The sequence below is a fragment of the Anolis carolinensis genome, unplaced genomic scaffold, assembly GCF_035594765.1.
Source record: "Anolis carolinensis isolate JA03-04 unplaced genomic scaffold, rAnoCar3.1.pri scaffold_19, whole genome shotgun sequence".
In the NCBI taxonomy this organism is placed as follows: Eukaryota; Metazoa; Chordata; class Lepidosauria; order Squamata; family Dactyloidae; genus Anolis; species Anolis carolinensis.
Genome location: NW_026943829.1, coordinates 3,365,280 through 3,384,951, shown reverse-complemented (window position 1 = coordinate 3,384,951; position 19,672 = coordinate 3,365,280). Strand labels below are relative to the sequence as shown.

At 41.3% G+C, this 19,672-nt stretch overlaps 1 protein-coding gene and 1 long non-coding RNA gene across 2 annotated transcripts in view; one reads left to right on the top strand and one right to left on the bottom strand.

Annotated features, from left to right (window-relative positions):
- LOC134294761 (uncharacterized) overlaps positions 1-19,672 on the top strand; it is a 428,900-nt gene that overhangs the window by 93,875 nt on the left and 315,353 nt on the right. The window lies entirely within an intron of this gene.
- On the bottom strand, positions 2,594-9,842 carry LOC134294743 (sulfate anion transporter 1-like). Its single transcript, XM_062966388.1, has 3 exons — positions 7,955-9,842; positions 7,225-7,279; positions 2,594-5,125 (listed from the first exon to the last, which is right to left on the bottom strand). Exons 1-3 carry the CDS (start codon positions 8,503-8,505, stop codon positions 3,623-3,625), a joined length of 2,109 nt encoding a protein of 702 aa, XP_062822458.1. The 5' UTR covers positions 8,506-9,842; the 3' UTR covers positions 2,594-3,622.

Below are 19,672 nucleotides of genomic sequence, written 5' to 3'. Positions count from 1 at the left end.
TGGGAAGGGCAGGTTTTACTTGAAGATAGGAGCAGATAGACTTCTGGAGTTCTCCATTTCTACTAGAAATCCTAGTAGAATGTCTACTAGAGCTGCAGACCAAAAGGTCCCAGGTTCAAACCCCGGGAGCGGCGTGAGCAGCCGCTGTTAGCTCCTGCCAACCTAGCAGTTCGAAAACATGCAGATGTGATCAATAGGTACCGCTCCGGCGGGAAGGTAACGGCGCTCCATGCAGTCATGCTGGCCACATGACCTTGGAGGTGTCTACGGACAACGCCAGCTCTTCGGCTTAGAAATGGAAATGAGCACCACACCCCAGAGTCAGACATGACTCGATTTAACGTCAGGGGAAACCTTTACCTTTACCTTACTACTAGAATCCCAGAAATGTGGGGTTGGAGCCTGGTTAAAAAAAAAAAGACAAACACTTAGAATTGCAGTACAGTTGTACCTCCACGTTTGCGTTTTTGAGGTTTGCATGTATGATTATTGCTGGATTTATTTTAAAATATCATTTTTAGGAGTCTGAAAGTCCTCCTTACTTTGGTCAATGTCCTCCAGTCATGCTGGAAGATCTAGAGATTTCTGGAGAGGTGTTCTTAAGTTAAAAAACAAAACCTAACAATTTCTTTATCTGTGGTGTTTCCTTTCACAAGATTGCTGCATCTGTAAGCCCAGCAAATGGGAAGGACTCTGTTTTCTGAGCTTAGGAATTTGTTCTAAGGGCCAATGTAGCAGCAAACGCCCGGTGATTCTACATGAAGGATGGAGAAAGGCTATCCCTGGGGCTGCATGTGCCCCTTACAAAGCTGTTTTCACCACACACACACACCCCCCCCCAACTCGCTCAAATTGCCTTTTCTGTGCTAAAACAGGTGAATTTCCCCTCCTGAAAATGACTGGCACAAACATTGAAACATTCTATTCAAAATTAAAAGTAACCAGGATCAAAAGGGGCATCCTTGTTCCCTCTCATCATGTTAATTTTGAAATGTCACTTTGTTATGCTGCTGTTATCAGAAGGAACTGAAAAGGAAACCATAAGCACCTAACTGGCTTGTAACTGATGGTTTCCAAGTTCTGATTAGGCCTAGTTAGCTCTTGGTACCAGCTGCAGTTTGGCCCCAATCCATGGATCTCAAGTCCCATTATATATAATGACATAGTAAAATGGTGTTCCCTCTTTGCAAAATCAAGATTTCCTTTTTGGAATTTAATTTTAATATTTCAAAGCCATGGATGATGGGATCTGTGGATATGGAGAGTCAACTCCAAAATGTAATTTTTCCAAATGTTGTCCTAGATCGAGTACTAAGGGACCCTGGCCTAGAGAACATACATCCTGTCTCTAAATTTGGGTACAGCTCTGTGGCCTTAGTCTGGCCTGGCCTTGAAAGGCTTTTCAGTGATTTTGACAATGCAGGCAGAACACATACCTGCACAAACTTTGGATATTCCAGGAAGTACATCTGCTCCCCCCATTTTCAGGCGCAGGAGATGGCTAAGATCCTCACAACCTTTGAAGATGCCTGCCATAGATGTGGGTGAAACGTCAGGAGAGAATACTTATGGAACATGGCCATACAGCCCGGAAAACATACAACAACCCTAAGATGGGGTTGCTCTTGACTTCTCACTGAGCTTTGGAGGAACAGGGCAGAAGGGAGACTGTATGCATATTTCTTGAAAGCCTTTAAAACCTAGTATGAGGGTAGCAAAATAGTTGCTCCATTCATATATTGCACCTCTGCAGGACTGGAGAAGCTATTATATATTTCAGCTGAGAGGTCTTCAGCAGGAGTTATTGTTGCTACTTCTTTCTCCTTCTACTTTCAGTGTGCTTAGTGACTGTTTAAGCGAGCAACAGGAAACAAGGCTGATGTCCTTTTTTGTGGGCATGTGATTTTTTTGCATTCAATTTAGGCAGGGCCATTGTAATTCATGTGCTTTAGCTTTTCCATATTCATTTGAGGACTTGGGATACATCTACACTGACCCCTTAATGTGGATTGAAGGCATCTTGAAAATGCAGTGTTTAAAATGACACACGGTGAGAACTCACATAACGATGTGAATTAAGAGCAAAACTGGGAGATATTCCCTAGAGATATTAGGTTAGCCCCCCACTCTCCAGGCTTTTCGGTCTAGTCTAAAAACATGGCTTTTTAGACAGGCCTTTGACCTTGAGTAGATTTTAATGGTTAGCCGTGTGGACTTCGTGATTGCTTCACTCCAGCACTTGGATTGCTAGGCCAGTTTTATCTGCAGGCACCGCTGCATTTTATGAATTTTTAATTTTTTTATTATGTGTCATTTTATGTATGTTTGCTGTTGTAAATTTAGGTTGTCATAGTCTATATATTTATCTATTGTTTATTTTATGTGAAGCACTTGTAGTGCTTCTGTGAGGTGCTCTGAGTCCCTTCGAAGAGATGGTGGCAGGGTATAAATAAAGTTGTTTATTATTATTATTACTCTGGAATAGATCTCATAATGCGCATCAGCGTACATAGGTATAAATCACCTTGCATGATGAAATTGATTAAGGAACAAGTGATTTAGTGATCTGCACATACACACAGGAGCGAGAGAGTTTAAAAAACTGATATACATTTTATTCAAAAGAGAACTGGGACAATGTGGCCTGGCTCAGCTGTAACATGAAAGAATGCTATTGCAATAGAAAAATGGGTTATGGTGAATTAATCAATTAGATTCTATATTTTCATCCAGATTTGTTTTGGCTGACCGTACTTTGATTAAACAACAGTTTCTTAGGTTTGGAACTACAGAGAAACTGATTTGTTTAGCACTGGGGAGAGAAGCTCCAGCTCATTTAATAGAGGCAGCCCCCAAGTTACAAACAAAATAGATTCTATAGGATTGTTCCTAAGCTGAACAGGTACATTTTTAAATATAACTTCAGCCATATATATGTGTGTGTGTGTGTGTATACACACACACATATATACACACACACACTTTGGATATCACAAAGTGGTGTTTGTTTTGCTGTTTGTGCCCTGTTCAGAAGACTTCCCCTCACTTTCTGTCCCTGTAATAATTGGATTTTGAAAAAAAAATGGCTTGTTGTGGAAACAAGTATTGTTAATATCTTCAGTGGAGACACCCTTTCCCCATGATAACTCTTCCAGGCATGATTTTCCCTTCCTGAGGGTAGATGTCTCTCACTTCCTGTTGTTTCACCCCTGTTCTTAAATAAGAATCATTTGTAAGTGAGATGTTTGTAACTCGTGGACTGCTGTACTGAACTCTGGATACCAAAAAGTTGGAAGGGAAGAGCTAGGAGGACACTAGTCATGGGCTAGTCTTGGCACATTCTTGTAACATTCAACAATGATGTCATATTATGTCTAAACTGGATCCACTTGTATTGTACAGTTCATCGTACCTACATTTTACGATTACATTATCTCATGTTATGTTTATACCACTGAGTACCTATAAAATGTTATTTAAAAAACAGAATAGGATCCATAGTGTATGTTGAGATTCAAGTAGGATCCTAAGTCTGAACATTTTGAAGGCCACAACATGAATGCAGTGAATGCTGAATCCTCACAACTGCTGGTTATTGAAGATACAATATGGGGACCCTGGGCTATACAACTGAATCGTCTGCTGTAGTCTTCCTCTCTTTTACAAATTGGACAGCACTGTGTATGTTATGAAACACAAGTTCATGCATGTTTTTGTTTGCACTGGCTGAGTAGCCCCCTCTTTCCAGGGAAGCTATCACGCAGGGGCTGCAGCAAGCCAGAAGAACCGTGACTTTCCATTCTTGGTGGTCTTTGAATGTTTCTTTTAATGCGCTCACACCAGCTGTGTCCAAAAATGGAATGGAAGAGCAGTCAATGATGATGGCCTGAATGTCTCTGGGTTTAGTGACAAGAGATAAACCTGTATCTCCATGTTCAAGTCCTTTGTGAGAATTTGGCTGCCCTTTCTTCTTGGCCTTTTTTCTCCTGGCAATTTCAATCGTAGGGTCAAACCCCGTTTTGTTGTGGAGGCACTTGAGGAAAAAATCTTTATTTGCATAATAAAGCGGTGCTTCAAAGCGAAATATTTTCACCCTTGGAACAGGCAGGAGGTTTGTGTATTCCTCCTCGTCTTCATAGAAGACAGTATTCTCAATCTGCCCAAGTAAGGCAGCATGAGGGCGCTGGGTGCGGCCAATTATGCACAGGATTGAAAACACAACCCCAACTAGAAGGCCCATTTCGGTGCTGATCAAGGCAGACGAGAGCATGGTAACACACCACACCAGGGCATCCACTCGGTCTAGGCGGTATCGCTGCGGAAGGTCTTTGAATTTCCTGAGGGCGCCTCTTAGGCTGACAATGATAATGCATGCCAGGACACACTTCTGCAAGCTGAAAAAGAGGGGTGCAAAGAAAAGCAACACCAGAAGCACCACAACAGCACTCACCAAGCTGGATACCTGTGTCTGACATCCTGTCGATGCCTTGACCAGGCTCTTTGCCAGGGCCGCACTAGTGGCAAAGCAGTGGAAGAAAGCCGGGATGATGTTGCAAAAGCCGATGGCAAACATTTCCTGGTTGGCCTTGACCGTGTAGGCATATTTCTTGGCAAACATTTCTGAGAGTGAAATGGTGAAGGCAAAGCCAACGATGGCAAGAGGGAGGGCATCGACAGCAACTCTCTGCATGAGAGTCAAGCTGGGCACCTGGGGAGGAATAAATCCAGTGGGGATTTCGCCTGAAACACTGGAGCCATACATTTCCTTCAGCTGTCCATAATGGGAAACCAGTGTTGCCATCACAATCACTATCAGCTCTGTAGGAAGAGGAACCTTGAGCCTGTCCTTATATCTGTCCCCTAGTTCCTTGGCAGTGACCAGCACTGTGATGCATATCGTGCTTGTGATCACATCGCAGACATTAGCCTGGGAAATGTTGCTGAAAATATTAACCCAGGTGGTGATTAAGACACCGTATCCCTGGGCCCGAGGGATTTTGATGCCAACAAGGTACTTAACCTGAGCTGTTAGAATGGTTACTGAAGCACCCGTTGCAAAGCCATCAAGTACTGGCTCTGAAAGATACATCGACACAAAGCCCAAGTGGAAGATTCCCATTAGAACCTGGAAGAAAAACAAGAACAAGTGGGAAAGAGAAACATTGGGTAACAACAGAATGTCTCTCCTATCTTTATGCCTTCTTGAATTTCTTCTCCCTCCCACCAAATGTTTGTTGCATAGTGAGCCCTTGATATCCACTAGGATTTGATTCCAGGACCCCTTAGTTGATACCAATACGCAGTAATGCTATGTAGTAATTACTGTATTTACGAATTTAGCACCAAAATATCACGATGTATTGAAAACATTGACTACAAAAATGTGTTGGATAATCCAGAACGTTGGATAAGTGAGACTCTACTGTAATAATAATAATAATAAAAATAATAATAGGATTCAAAGATCGAATTACAAAGACTCTGGCACAAGCCAGTCAAGGTGGTCCCAGTGGTGATCAACGCACTGGGTGCAGTGTCTAAAGACCTTGGCCTGCACTTAAACACAATCGGCGCTGACAAAATTACTATCTGCCAGCTGCAGAAGGCCATGTTACTGGGATCTGCACTCATTATTCGCCGATACATCACACAGTCCTAGACACTTGGGAAATGTCCGACATGTGATCCAATAGAACAGCAAGCAGAGTGTCTGCTGTGGACTCATCTTGTTGCGTTTCTAATAATAATAATAATAATAATAATAATAATAATAATAATAATAATAATATACTTTATTTTTAGATTGCCCTCTCTCCCCATGGGGACTCAGGGCGGTTTACATACATATAAAAGGCATACATTCAATACTATCGTTAAGATCACACAACAAAAATGCATAATAAACAGTAAATAAAATTAAGATTAAAGTAATAAAACATAAAAACATTAAAGAAAGCATGATTGCACAAAAAACACAGTTACACAAAAAAATCATATATATTAGACAGTTAAACCACTAAAATGTAAACAGAACTTGGTATTAATTGTGGATTAAAATAGACCGTAGCAGTTGTAAAGTGCTAATTAAATTATGCTAGTCCTCCTCCTCTCTGTACGCTAAAGTGCATAAGTGTGTCTTCAAAAGTTCCCTGAAGGAGAGGAGGGTGGGGGCAATTTTTATTTCTTTGGGCAGGGAGTTCCAGAGGTAAGAAGCAGTCATGGAGAAGGCCCCCTTTCTCGTTCCCACCAGTCGCGCTTGTGATGGGGGTGGGACTGAGAGTAGGGCCTCCTCTGCTGACCGCAGTGCAAGAGATGGACTATATAGGGAGACGTGATTAGACAAACAGCCTGGACCCAAACCATTTAGGTCTTTATAGGTAACGACCAGCACTTGTATTTAGTCTGGAAGTGGACTAGCAGCCAGTGGAGCTGCTGTAACATGGGAGTGGTTCTTTCCCTGTACGGAGTCTTAGTAATCTGGCTGCTGATTATACAGGGTGTTTTGAAAAAGAACTCCCTAGTTTTAAGTACATTAAAACTAGGGCGTTCTTTTTCAAACACCCTGCATATAGCGGCATCATAAAATGGTGCCCTTTGTTTAAAATAGCAAAATCAAGCATTACCTTTTGGAATGTGGAGACAGGTGAAATCTATGGATACAGAATCAATGGATATGGAGGGCTAATTGTACACTAAATAAAGATGCAGCTTCTCCCAGATCATTGTTTATTAGCATCATATGCCGTAAATACATAGAAGAATGTATGATAAGTTACACTAATCTAATCCCCTTTTTAGCCAGGAGCCTGCAGTGGCCTAGGGGATAAAAGCCTCGTGACTTGAAGGTTGGGTTGCTGACCTGAAGGCTGCCAGGTTCGAATCCCACCCGGGGAGAGCGCGGATGAGCTCCCTCTATCAGCTCCAGCTCCATGCGGGGACATGAGAGAAGCCTCCCACAAGGATGGTAAAACATCAAAACATCTGGGCGTCCCCTGGGCAACGTCCTTGCAGACGGCCAATTCTCTCACTCCAGAAGCAACTCCGGTTGCTCCTGACATGGGAAAAAAATCCCTTTTTTAAAAAAAGAAACACAAACGAAACAGCAGTTCTTTCTTCTTTTCCTCTACTGCCACCTTGAAAAACCCTCTTTCTCAGAAGTAAAATATAAACCATCATACATAAACAAATGCCTAAGTATTGGAAAGTGGTAGAGGAGGACATTACCTGATAAACTCCAGCCAGGAAGGTCAGTGCTGTAGCCACCCCAATGGCATAGCATAGAATCATAGAATCATAGAATAGTAGAGTTGGAAGAGACCTCATGGGCCATCCAGTCCAACCCCCTGCCAAGAAGCAGGAAATCGCATTCAAAGCACCCCCGACAGATGGCCATCCAGCCTCTGCTTAAAAGCCTCCAAGGAAGGAGCCTCCACCACAGCCCGGGGGAGAGAGTTCCACTGTCGAACAGCCCTCACAGTGAGGAAGTTCTTCCTGATGTTCAGGTGGAATCTCCTTTCCTGTAGTTTGAAGCCATTGTTCCGTGTCCTAGTCTGCAGGGCAGCAGAAAACAAGCTTGCTCCCTCCTCCCTATGACTTCCCTTCACATATTTGTACATGGCTATCATGTCTCCTCTCAGCCTTCTCTTCTGCAGGCTAAACATGCCCAGCTCTTTAAGCCTCTCCTCATAGGGCTTGTTCTCCAGACCCTTAATCATTTTAGTTGCCCTCCTCTGGACGCTTTCCAGCTTGTCAGCATCTCCCTTCATCTGCGGTGCCCAAAACTGGACACAGTATTCCAGGTGTGGTCTGACCAAGGCAGAATAGAGGGGGAGCAGGACTTCCCTGGATCTAGACGCTATTCCCCTATTGATGCAGGCCAGAATCCCGTTGGCTTTTTTAGCTGCTGCATCACATTGTTGGCTCATGTTTAACTTGTTGTCCACGAGGACTCCATTCTTTCCCACATTCCATGCTCATTGTGCCGAGGGTTAAATTGTGAACGGTGACATTCAAAGGATTTCTGCCACCAGTGACCTCATGAGGATCATCGTTGAGGTCAAACCCTGCCAACAGCAGTTCCCTGTCAACAACTTGTCCAACCATTAAGCTTAATAAACTGAAAATGCCCACTGAAACGTGTCTGGAGGTGCCCATGAGAAAGTAGACAATGTTGGCAAAGAAAGATGTGTAAAGACTGTATATTGGCTTCAGGCCTGCTAGCAGGGAGTAGGCTATTGCTTGCGGCACTAAAATGATTCCGATGACCAAGCCTGACATAATGTCTCCCCAAATATACTCTTTACACTTGTATTTGGGAAGCCACTGTAACACAGGGAAAAAGTCCATGACTGTTTTTTTCATTCTTTCCCTGCTACAGGAACAGTTTTTCCTCAGCTGGCTTTTTATCACTGCTGTTTTGCTGATCTTGGGTGGAGTCTTTTTTTCCATAAAGAACTGGAGATGGGATCCATTTTCCAACTTATTTGTTTCCATTTCTTTTTCCATTCTGGCTGTGTATTAATCAGTTCCTAAAAGGGAAATATTAACATTTTAGTTGGTGTGATCTTGGTACAGCATTTGTGTTTCTCATATGAAAGCTCAAGCTAACCCGGCCTAGGATCCGCTTTTGTTTTCTGCAGACATAACTGATTCTATTAGTGGAAAGGAAATGTTCTGCATCCATTTCTTCTGCACCTACAATATAGGTTCATAGAGTCATAGAATCATAGAGTTGGAAGAGACCTCACGGGCCATCCAGTCCAACTCCCTGCAAGACCTAGGAAAATCTCATTCAAAGCACCCCCGACATATGGCCATCCAGCCTCTGCTTAAAAGCCTCTAAAGAAGGAGCCTCCACCACAGTCCGGGGCAGAGAGTTCCACTGCCAAACAGCTCTCACAGTGAGGAAGTTCTTCCTAATGTTCAGATGGAATCTCCTTTCCTGTAGTTTGAAGCCATTGTTCCACGTCCTAGTCTCCAGGGCAGCAGCAAACAAGCTTGCTCCCTCCTCACGTATTGCTTCCCCTCACATATTTGTACATGGCTATCATGTCTCCTCTCAGCCTTCTCTTCTGCAGGCTAAACATGCCCGGCTCTTTAAGCTGCTCCCCATAGGGATTGTTCTTCAGACCCTTAATCATTTTAGTCGCCGTCCTCTGGACACTTTCCAGCTTGCCAACATCTCCCTTCATCTGCGGTGCCCAGAATTGTGGTCTGACCAAGGCAGACTAGAGGGGTAGCATGACTTCCCTGGATCTAGACGTATACCCCTATTTATGCAGGCCAAAATCCTATTAGCTTTTTTCACCGCTGCTTCACATTGTAGGCTCATGTTTAACTTGTTGTCCATGAGGACTCCAAGATCTTTTTCACAGGTACTGCTGTCGAGCCAGGTGTCCCCCATTCTGTATTTTTGCATTTCATTTTTTTCTGCCTAAGGGAAGTATCTTGCATTTGTCCCTATTGAACTTCATTTTGTTAGTTTCGGCACATATCTCTAATCTGTCAAGATCGTTTTGAATTCTGCTCCTGTCTTCTGGAGTGTTAACTATCCCTCCCAGTCTGGTGTCGTCTGCAAACTTCGTGCCTTCTAACCCTTCATCTAAGTCGTTAATAAAGATGTTGAACAAAACCGGGCTCAGGACGGAACCCTGGGTTCTAGAGAGGTGTAGGAGAACCATTAGATTAGATCTAAGTGTGTATTTTATTTATTGATTCATTGCATTTCTATACCACTTTTCTCACCCCAGTGGGGACTCAAAGCGGTTTCCAACATAATAATGCCAAACATACACGTGAAAACCAAAGCACAATATCTAAACTATAACATATCTCTATGAAATTAAAAACTATTAACCATATTAAAGCATGAGACATAAGCAAATATGTAGACATTAAGACATAGAATTAAAACTTAGTATAAACATTAGAATCACATAATCCAAAATCGTAAACCAAAGCTATTCCACTTGTCAGTTGCGAATATTCCCTCTTCATTTCTTGCACTGCATCACTTTACTGACCAAAGGCTTGGTCCCACAGCTATGTCTTTGCTTTCTTTTTGAAGGCCAAGAGGGAGGGCACTGATTTAATGTCACTGGGGAGGGAGTTCCAAAGCCGAGGGGCCACCACTGAGCAGGCCCTGTCTCTCGTCCCCACCAGTTGTACTTGTGAAGGCAGTGGGACTGAGAGCAGGCCTCCCCAAAAGATCTTAACCTCCGTGATGGTTCATAGAGGGAGATGCATTCAGATAGGTACCGAAACCGTTTAGGTCTTTATAGGCTAAAGCCAGCACTTTGAATTGTGCTCGGTAGCAGACTGGGAGAAGGAGAGAAGAATTGTGGAAGTAGAACTCCTGTTACACATGGCTGGTTTTATTTATTTCCTCTCTCCACTGTGGAGTGGTGGTTTTTGTATTGAACTGTGACTCTGGAGACCAGTGCTTCAAATCCCCTTTCAGCCATGGAAACCCACAGAGTGATCTAAAGCAAATCACAGCCTCAGAGGAAAACAAAGGTAAACCCTTTCTGAACAAATCTAGCTAAAACAACCCTGTCTTAGGGTTGCCATAAGTTAGAAATGACTTACAGGCACAAAACAGCAACAACAAGTTCCAGGAACCTCCAGAGGGACTGCAGGAATTGTAGTCTAAAAAGGATATTTCCCAGCTCTACAACGTAATCTGTTACTGTCTTTTACTCTGTTGATATTCTACAGTATCCAAAAAACTCTGTGCAACTTGAAATGTATTTAAATCCTTTATCTGTTACATAAACGCAGGACTTGAAAAGTAATGATATAATTTGTGTGTTTGCTTTCATTTTTGTTTACAGCAATATGTGAATGATTTATTGGCTTATTGTGAGTAATAACAGCTTGTAAAAGCGTTTTGACAAGGGGACTGGCATAGTGCCACTAGATGAATGGAAGTATTTCAGCTTAACAATAATAAACTGGATTTGAATAGAAAAATGATCCCCAAGGAATTAGAATTAATCACAAAACTTAATAATGGCAATTTTTCAGAGCAGATGGGCATTCCATAACTGGGTTTACAGTCCTAAAACAGTTTTCCAAATGGTATGTTGCAACACAACAGTGTGTCAGCGGCTGTGTGTTGGTGGGTGTGATGTGCAAAACAACTAAAATCTTGAAAATGTATGTTATTTTATTACAAATCATATATATAAATATATAAAAGGTTTTCATGCTATTGTTGTGTCCCCATCCATTTTGTTATTACAATTTACGTACGCATCTGTATCTTTTATAAGGGGTTGTTTTAACCTTTGGTTAGGAGCCACGTGGTGCAATGGGTTAAACCCTTGTGCCAGCTAAACTGCTGACCTGAAGGTTAGAAAGCTCTGGCCTAAAACCTATGACTAGTTTGCTAAAGTAGACTTGTCTTATAAAGATCCCATTGTTTTAATTGGTGCATTCTGGGATTAGCAGTTGTTTTTTGGTTATAGGTATATTTGTTAGATTTTTCTTGTATTATGTTTATTTTTGCCTCAAATGTTTGAATGAGAAGCATTTCGTAAGTAATTAATATTTTGTGTTGAGATATTGAGATACCTTATTTTAAAAACCCGTATTTAATTTATAAACTAAAATTATGATATGATATATAAATTATATTATCTTGAGATGCAACCACATTCTCAAGATAATATAATCTAATCTAATTTAGTCTGTGTTTGCCATAGTTTTTTCTTCTATTTATGGCCAGTTAAAAAAGACTGTTAAATATTTGCTTCAGCAGAGGGCGCCAGAGTAAAATTAAATCACTGTTGTAGTAATAGACTTTTTTAGAAGTCATGCTCCTTGAATAAATTAACGAAATGAACTTACTGTCTTAGCTGCTAGATATTGAATGGCCAAGTGTGTCAATTTAGGCCTGACAAAGAGAGAACCTTTTAACGTGACAAGATACTATGTCAGATCTATTTTGTATGTTTTTGTTGCCAGTTCAACTATTTTGATTCATTTATGTCTGGGTATGATATTGGTTTGTTTCTGTGGTTGCATGCAAGAGCCTGGTTGGCTAGTGATGAATAAACTTGAACCTTGAGATACCTAGATCTCATTTGACTCGAGATGGAAAAATGTCCCAATAGTCAAGAACCATTTTTAATTTTGAAAGATTCCCTGAAAATAGCCTCCTTTTGATCCAGACGTCATCCTCCGTTAGTTTACACAGGATATGGCAAGTTAGGAAAATTAAGCAAAGAAGCTGTTTCAGTGATAACTCTGCGATCATTCCATTATGTCCATAAGATATTTCAAAACAAATTCAAAGTATCGTTCTGCCTTAGAATGGTTCCATTCTTCTTCTGTTACCACAGCATTCTAAAAATTAAGGATATGTCTCTTTTTAAGGCCTCAAGGACTGTTTGGGGGGAGGGTAGCATTCTAAGAACTAGTCACTCCCTCCTCCCTGAATTGTTATGTGCACTCAGATTGACTCCATAATTCAGATTGAATTATCCTAGTGAAGACATCTGCCTTGTGCTTTGCTATTCTGCTGCTGAATACGCATGCCCAGTGTGGAATACATCTCACCATGTTAAATCAGTGGATGTGTCTTTTCATGAGTCATGCCACATTATAACAGGATGTCTACGCCCTACACCACTGGAGAAATTATACTGTTTAGCCTGTATTGCACCACCTGACATCTGCCGGGAAGTAGCAGCCAATAATGAAAGGACCAAGGCATTGACATCTCTGGCTAGTCCTCTGTTCTGATATCAGCCAGCAAGGCAACACCTTAAATCAAGAAACAGCTTTCTGAGATCTACAGAGATACTCACAGGAACATCTCAGCTAGTGACAGTCCAAAAGTGGCAAGTTAATACCCAGAACCTCAATCCATGGCTCATACCAAATGAGTGACTCCTGGGCACACAGAAGGCTGGGTGACTTGGAAGGCACTGGACAGACTGCACCCTGGCACCATGAGATCCAGAGCCAATCTTAAGAAGCGGGGGGTTGGACTAGATGGCCCATGAGGTCTCTTTCAACTCTACTATTCTATGATTCTATGACAGGTTATAAATGAATATAATAATAATAATCCCTCGGAGATGGGAGTGTCAATATCAGGAGATGGGAACTGTAGTCCGACACATTTGGGGATGCTTGGAGATCCTGAGCTGGGCTAGATGACCTTTGGGGGCCCTTCTAATTCTATGACTAAGTTGGAGAAAGGGGAACGGAGTCCTCGTTGCCTTGCACTGGACCCAGTGATTTAGGATTTTCTGTAGGATTTCCTTTGGGGCCTGAATACAGAGCATTGGTGAAAGATTTGGGGAGTTATAGTCCCCAAAGGGCACTTTCCTAACCTATTGGAAGGTCTGTCTAGTCTTTGGGGGAAAGGGACCAAAGTGGGACCTTTTCCAGAACGATAGAAACATGCATAGGTCGAAATATTTATACTTTTATTGCACAGATGTGAAATGGCTGGAGTATATAGGGTTGATCACTTGCCGTGAATTCGGGAGGCCATTTTGGCTCAGATGGGTTTTTTGATACGTCCGCACTATTGAAACCGTAAAGGAACCCAATGCAAAACCAGTTGAGCTTGGGCAGGAACAGCTTGCTTGCTTGCTATCCAGGCCGGCAGCCCTAAGAAATAGCTTACGATAGAATTAATTGGATGTGAAAAACTTACTTGAAGGTATTTTGCAGGCATTGGCCTCCATCCCCCAAAGCCAAGCTGCTCAAAGGGTGCGTCGACACCCTGAACATTATTATTATTATTATTATTATTATTATTATTATTATTATTATTATTATTATATGACACAGCAAACAAGATAGATATGCTGGATTTCATTTCACAAAATCATTATGTGAATACAGTATTATTACAGGATTATTATTATTATTATTATTATTTTATTATGACACAGCAAACAGATATGGTGGATTTCATATCACAGAATCACAAGTCGAACACTTCCCAAGTATCTAGGACTGTGTGATGTATTATTATTATTATTATTATTATTATTATTATTATTATTATTATTATGACATAGCAAACAAGATAGACATGCTGGATTTCGTATCACAAAATCACAAGTCGAACACTTCCCAAGTGTCTAGGACTGTGTGATGTATTTTCGGATGATGCGTGCAGATCCCAGCAGGGTGGCCTTTTGCAGTTGGCAGATCGTAATTTTGTCAATGTCTATTGTTTCCAAATGCCGGCTGAGATCTTTTGGCACGACACCCAGTGTACCGATCACCACCGGGACCACCTGCACTGGTTTCTGCCAGAGTATTTGAAGTTCAGTCTTGAGATCCTGATAGCGGCTGAGTTTTTCCTGTTGTTTTTCGTCAATGCGACTGTCACCTGGGATGGCGACATCAATGATCCAAACCTTTTTCTCTTACACAACTGTGAGGTCTGGTGTGTTGTGTTCCAGAACTTTGTCAGTCTGGATTTGGAAGTCCCACAGTATCTTTGCATGCTCATTTTCCAATACTTTTGCAGGTTTGTGATCCCACCAGTTCTTTACTGCTGGGAGGTGGTACTTGAGGCATATTATTATTATTATTATTATTATTATTATTATTATTACTATAGACTTGTCTGTAGACTTGTCCGCAGCTGCATGGCATTATGGTAGACTTCTGCAGAGGAGAGAGGATCCCTTTTCCGGCCCTTTGCTGAACGGAGCAACTGTTGGGCTTCCTTAGTTGGTCTGGAGACAGTTTGTAGGTTGTGTTCAATGCTAATCAAGGTGATTAATTGCAACATTCACACGTACTTCCAACAGACAGAGTTCTTTCTCTCTCCCGCCCTGGACATCATTCCATAGAGATCTATACAAACCCCTCTTGCCTCGTTTCCAACAGGCCTCACAACCTCTGCGGATGCCTGCCATAGATGTGGGCAAAACATCAGGAGAGAATGCTTCTGGAACACAACACACCAGACCTCACAGTTGCTATCTCATCTCCAAAGACGTTGTGATCCGAACCGCAATGTCCAAGATGGAGAAAAAAGAAGAAAGAAAAAATCCCCGTGGGAATCCGAACCCCAATGTCTATCTCTGCATCAAAGACCCCATCCTGCGCCGGCGACAGTTGGCCGGCATGCATCCCGTACAGAGAGAGAGAGACGTTTCACCTGCACCTGTGGCTAATGGCATCTTCAGAGTGGAGTGTAGATATTCCCTGTGGAATAATGTTCAGGATGGGAGAAAGGACCCTTGTGTGTGTGAAGCAAGTGTGGATGTTACAATTGGCAAGGTTGAATAACACTGAGTAGCCATAAAGCTGCAAAGTCAATCAGCGAGGTAGCCTGGCCTCTATTGCCTGGAGGCATCCTCTGTGAAACGATGTCCAGGGTGGGAGAAATAACTTTTGTCTGTGTGAAGCAAGGGTGGATGTTGCAATTGGCAAGCTTGAATAACACGGAGTAGCAACGAAGCTGCAAAGTCAATCAGTGAGGTAGCCTGGCCTCTGTTGCCTGGAGGCATCTCCTGTGAAACGATGTCCAGGGTGGGACAAAGAATCCTTGTCTGTGTGAAGCAAGAGTGAATGTTGCAATTAGCCAGCTTGAATAGCACGGAGTAGCAACGAAGCTGCAAAGTCAATCAGTGAGAGAATCCGCATAGAGGTAGCCTGGCCTCTATTGACTGGAGGCATCTTCTGTGGAATGATGTCCAAGGTGGGAGAAAGAATCCTTGTCTGTGTGAAGCAAGAGTGAATGTTGCAATTAGCACATTTGAACAGCAACGAGTAGCCATGAAGCTGCAAAGTCAATCAGTGAGGGTATCTGTGTAAGGTTAGCCTGGCTGATGTTGCCTGGAGGCATCCTCTGTTTGGGAGGCCCAGCGCCCAGCAAGCAATCAAGTGCCTTTTAACACCTCCCAGACAAAGGATGCCTCCAGGCAATAGAGACCAGGCTATCTGTATGCAGATACCCTCACTGATTGACTTTATTTATTATTTATTGGCTCTATTTCTACCCCGCATTTCTCTGCTCCGAAGGGGACTCAAGTTGGCTTACATGGAGGCAACTATTCAATGCCTTAAAACATATAATACAGACGTTAAAATTAAATAACACTAAAAACTGACATTATTAAACTTTTTAAAAACATTACAATTAAAATCACGCCATCCATAGTCACAATCCAGCCTTTCCATAGTCAATTCCACATTTTCCAGATCGTTTATTGCACTGCCCTGTTCACTAAAAGCCTGATCCCACAGCCAAGTTTTTATCTTTCTTTGCAAGGCCACTCAATGCTATTCAAGCCTGCTAATTGCAAAACATCCACACTTGCTTCAAACAGACAAGGCTTCTTTCATTTATGCACTCCACTTGCTTCACTGCCAGCAGAACCTCTGAAGATGCCATTAGCCACAGGTGCAGGCGAAACGTCAGGAGAGAATGCTGCTGGAACATGGCCATGCAGCCTGGAAGACTCACAGCAAGCCACGAAAGCCTTCGATAACACAAGCTAGAGATTATTTCTATTGTTCAGGACATATATTTATGGGAAGACAATTTCTGCATGAGATTTCCATGATGCAGCCTGAAATAATTTATTTTCCTTGCTGAAAGTACTAGCTCACTTCATGACAGTAATTTTGCATACTTTTTGAAAGAGACAAGCAGATAGCGGTGCATCTGCACATGCCCAGGAACCCTTGATCTTGACAGGCCAGGACTATAGAAAAATCTCATGCATATCTACCTACTTGTCCATTAGAAAAGCATCTCTTGTTAACAGTCATTAAATTTGAACTCTTGAGTTTCTTTGCTCACTGAGTGCAATTTATGCAGGCTTCCAGGTGCGGTTGGACTGCAACTCCCAGGGTGGGAGAAAGAACTCTTGTCTGTTGGAGGCAAATGTGAATGCTGTTATTTGCCACCTTGATTAGCATTGAATGGCCTGCAGTTTCAAGGCCTGGCTGCTTCCTGCCTGGGGGAATCCTGTGTTTGGAGGTGTTAGCTGGCCCTGCTTTTTGAGGTGGCAGCCCAGAAACTCACAACAACCCACCTATGAAAGCCTTTGACAACACATGGCAACATTTTTGAAAATTCACACAGCTTTCCAGAGGAAATAATGAGTAGAATAATACAGTAATTGCATTTTTTTTTACCAATCTGATTTATTTCCAGCCTTAAGACCCATAACATGCTATGCTGAAAATTTTATATATATATATATATATATGTGTGTGTGTGTGTGTGTGTGTGTGTGTGTGTGTGTATTATTTTGTATATAATGGACAATATAATTTATAATACAGTAGAGTCTCGCTCATCCAACATAAACGGGCCGGCAGAATGTTGGATAAGCGAATATGTTGGATAATAAGGAGGCATTAAGGAAAAGCCTATTAAACATCAAATTAGGTTATGATTTAACAAATTAAGCACCAAAACATCATGTTAGACAACAAATTTGGCATAAAAAGTAGTTCAATACGCAGTAATGCTATGTAGTAATTACTGTATTTATGAATTTAGCACCAAAATATCATGATATATTGAAAACATTGACTACAAAAATGCGTTGGATAATCCAGAACGTTGGATAAGTGAGACTCTACTGTATATGTATATGTATATATGTATATATGTGTGTATTTTTTGTATATAATGGACAATATAATTTATAATAATATAATCTAATGTATATACATATAATATTGATAGTAATATTGTAATGTAATACAATATAATAACACAATACAATAATATTGATTATATCTATATATATAAAAGAGTAATGGCATCAGGGCAGCGGACCAAACAACAAAACTACAGGCCCCCCAACCTTGAAATTTGACAACACAACCCATCATCCACGCCTCTAGGTTGACACAACAAAAAGAAAAGAAAAATAAAGTCCTAATTACAAGGAGAGGAATTTATCCAATTGCTGTGTCATAATAAAATTATTATTATTATTATTATTATTATTATTTATTTATTTATTTATTTATTTATTTCTTACCCACCTCTCCATCATCATCATCATCATTATTAAAACTGGCCTATCCCCTCAAATGTGCTGGGGATGATGGGAATGAAGATAAGAATAATAATGAAAATTATTAATATAATAATAATATCATCATCATCCTTCGGAGGTGAGAGTCTTAGTATTAGGAGAAGGGTAGGATATACATGAATATGATTATTATTACATTATTATTATTATTATTATTATTGAGCCCCCTTGGGGTAGAGAAAGGTGGGATATAAATATGGTAAATAAATCGTCGTCGTTCTTCAAAGGTGAGAATATTATTATTAGGAAAAGGCTAGGATATACATGAAAATAATAATAATAATAATAATAATAATAATAGAGAAAGGCGGGATATAAATATGGTAAGTAAATAAATCATCATCATCACCATCCTTCAAAGGTGAGAATATTATTATTAGGAAAAGGCTAGGATATACATGAATATAATAATAATAATAATAATAATAATAATAATAATAATAATAATAATCCTTCAGAGGCAATAGCTTCATTAGTAGGAGAAGGACTGTGGTGGAGGCTCCTTCTTTGGAGGCTTTTAAGCAGAGGCTGGATGGCCATCTGTCGGGGGTGCTTTGAATGAGATTTCCTGCGTCTTAGCGGGGGGTTGGACTAGATGGCCCATGAGGTCTCTTTCAACTCTACTATTCTATGATTCTATGACAGGTTATAAATGAATATAATAATAATAATCCCTCGGAGATGGGAGTGTCAATATCAGGAGATGGGAACTGTAGTCCGACACATTTGGGGATGCTTGGAGATCCTGAGCTGGGCTAGATGACCTTTGGGGGCCCTTCTAATTCTATGACTAAGTTGGAGAAAGGGGAACGGAGTCCTCGTTGCCTTGCACTGGACCCAGTGATTTAGGATTTTCTGTAGGATTTCCTTTGGGGCCTGAATACCATAGCATAGAATAGCATAGAACTTCAGGTAAATAACATTTTCTTTATAAAATGTGTTTCAGAGAGCAACTTAAAGCTAGTAAAAAGCATTCTTACTTCTTTTGAAAAGTGTATCATCATCCAGAACTTAAACAATGAAGCAATATTGAATATTTTTGCATCCCTCTTATATTTATTTTGTGTAGGAAGAGAGACAGCAGAAAATGTTAAGAGAAGTGAGGAGAGGTAACGTGGCCTCACTGTACTATCAAATGTACTACCATTCCCATTTTGTCATCCATTATTCAGCTATATGTGCATTATAACAACCTCTGTGGCAAGGCAATGTGTACACTATTGCATAGACGTACTCATAGCTTAAAAAGATTGCCTGTCCCAGTTATGTTATTGCAATATCAGCAGGCTTTGGGGAGGTTGTGGTTGGGATTGTATGTGTGTGTGTGTGTGGGGGGGGGGAGTGAGTTTTAAAAGCTATTTTAAGTGTAAAAGGTAAAGGTAAAAGTCCCCTGATATTAAATCTAGCCGTGTCCGACTCTGGGGGTTGGTGCTCATCTCCATTTCTAAGCCAAAGAGCTGGCATTGTCTGTAGATGCCTCCAAGATCATGTGGCCAGCATGACTGCATGGAGCATCATTAAGTGTATTATGTTTTAATCTGTTTTTAACAAAATGTACTCCGGGTGCCTCCGGTGGCTCAATGTGTAAAAGCGCTGAGCTGCTGAACTTGCGGTCCAAAAGGTCCCAG

Coding starts and splice junctions, on each gene's coding strand:
- LOC134294743 (XM_062966388.1), bottom strand. CDS start 8,505: ATGGAAAAAGAAATGGAAACAAATAAGTTGGAAAATGGATCCCATCTC. Junction 7,280..7,954: donor AGCATGGAATGTGGGAAAGA/ATGGAGTCCTCG, acceptor TTCTATGATTCT/ATGCTATGCCATTGGGGTGG. Junction 5,126..7,224: donor TCCTGGCTGGAGTTTATCAG/GTAATGTCCTCC, acceptor TTTTTCTTCCAG/GTTCTAATGGGAATCTTCCA.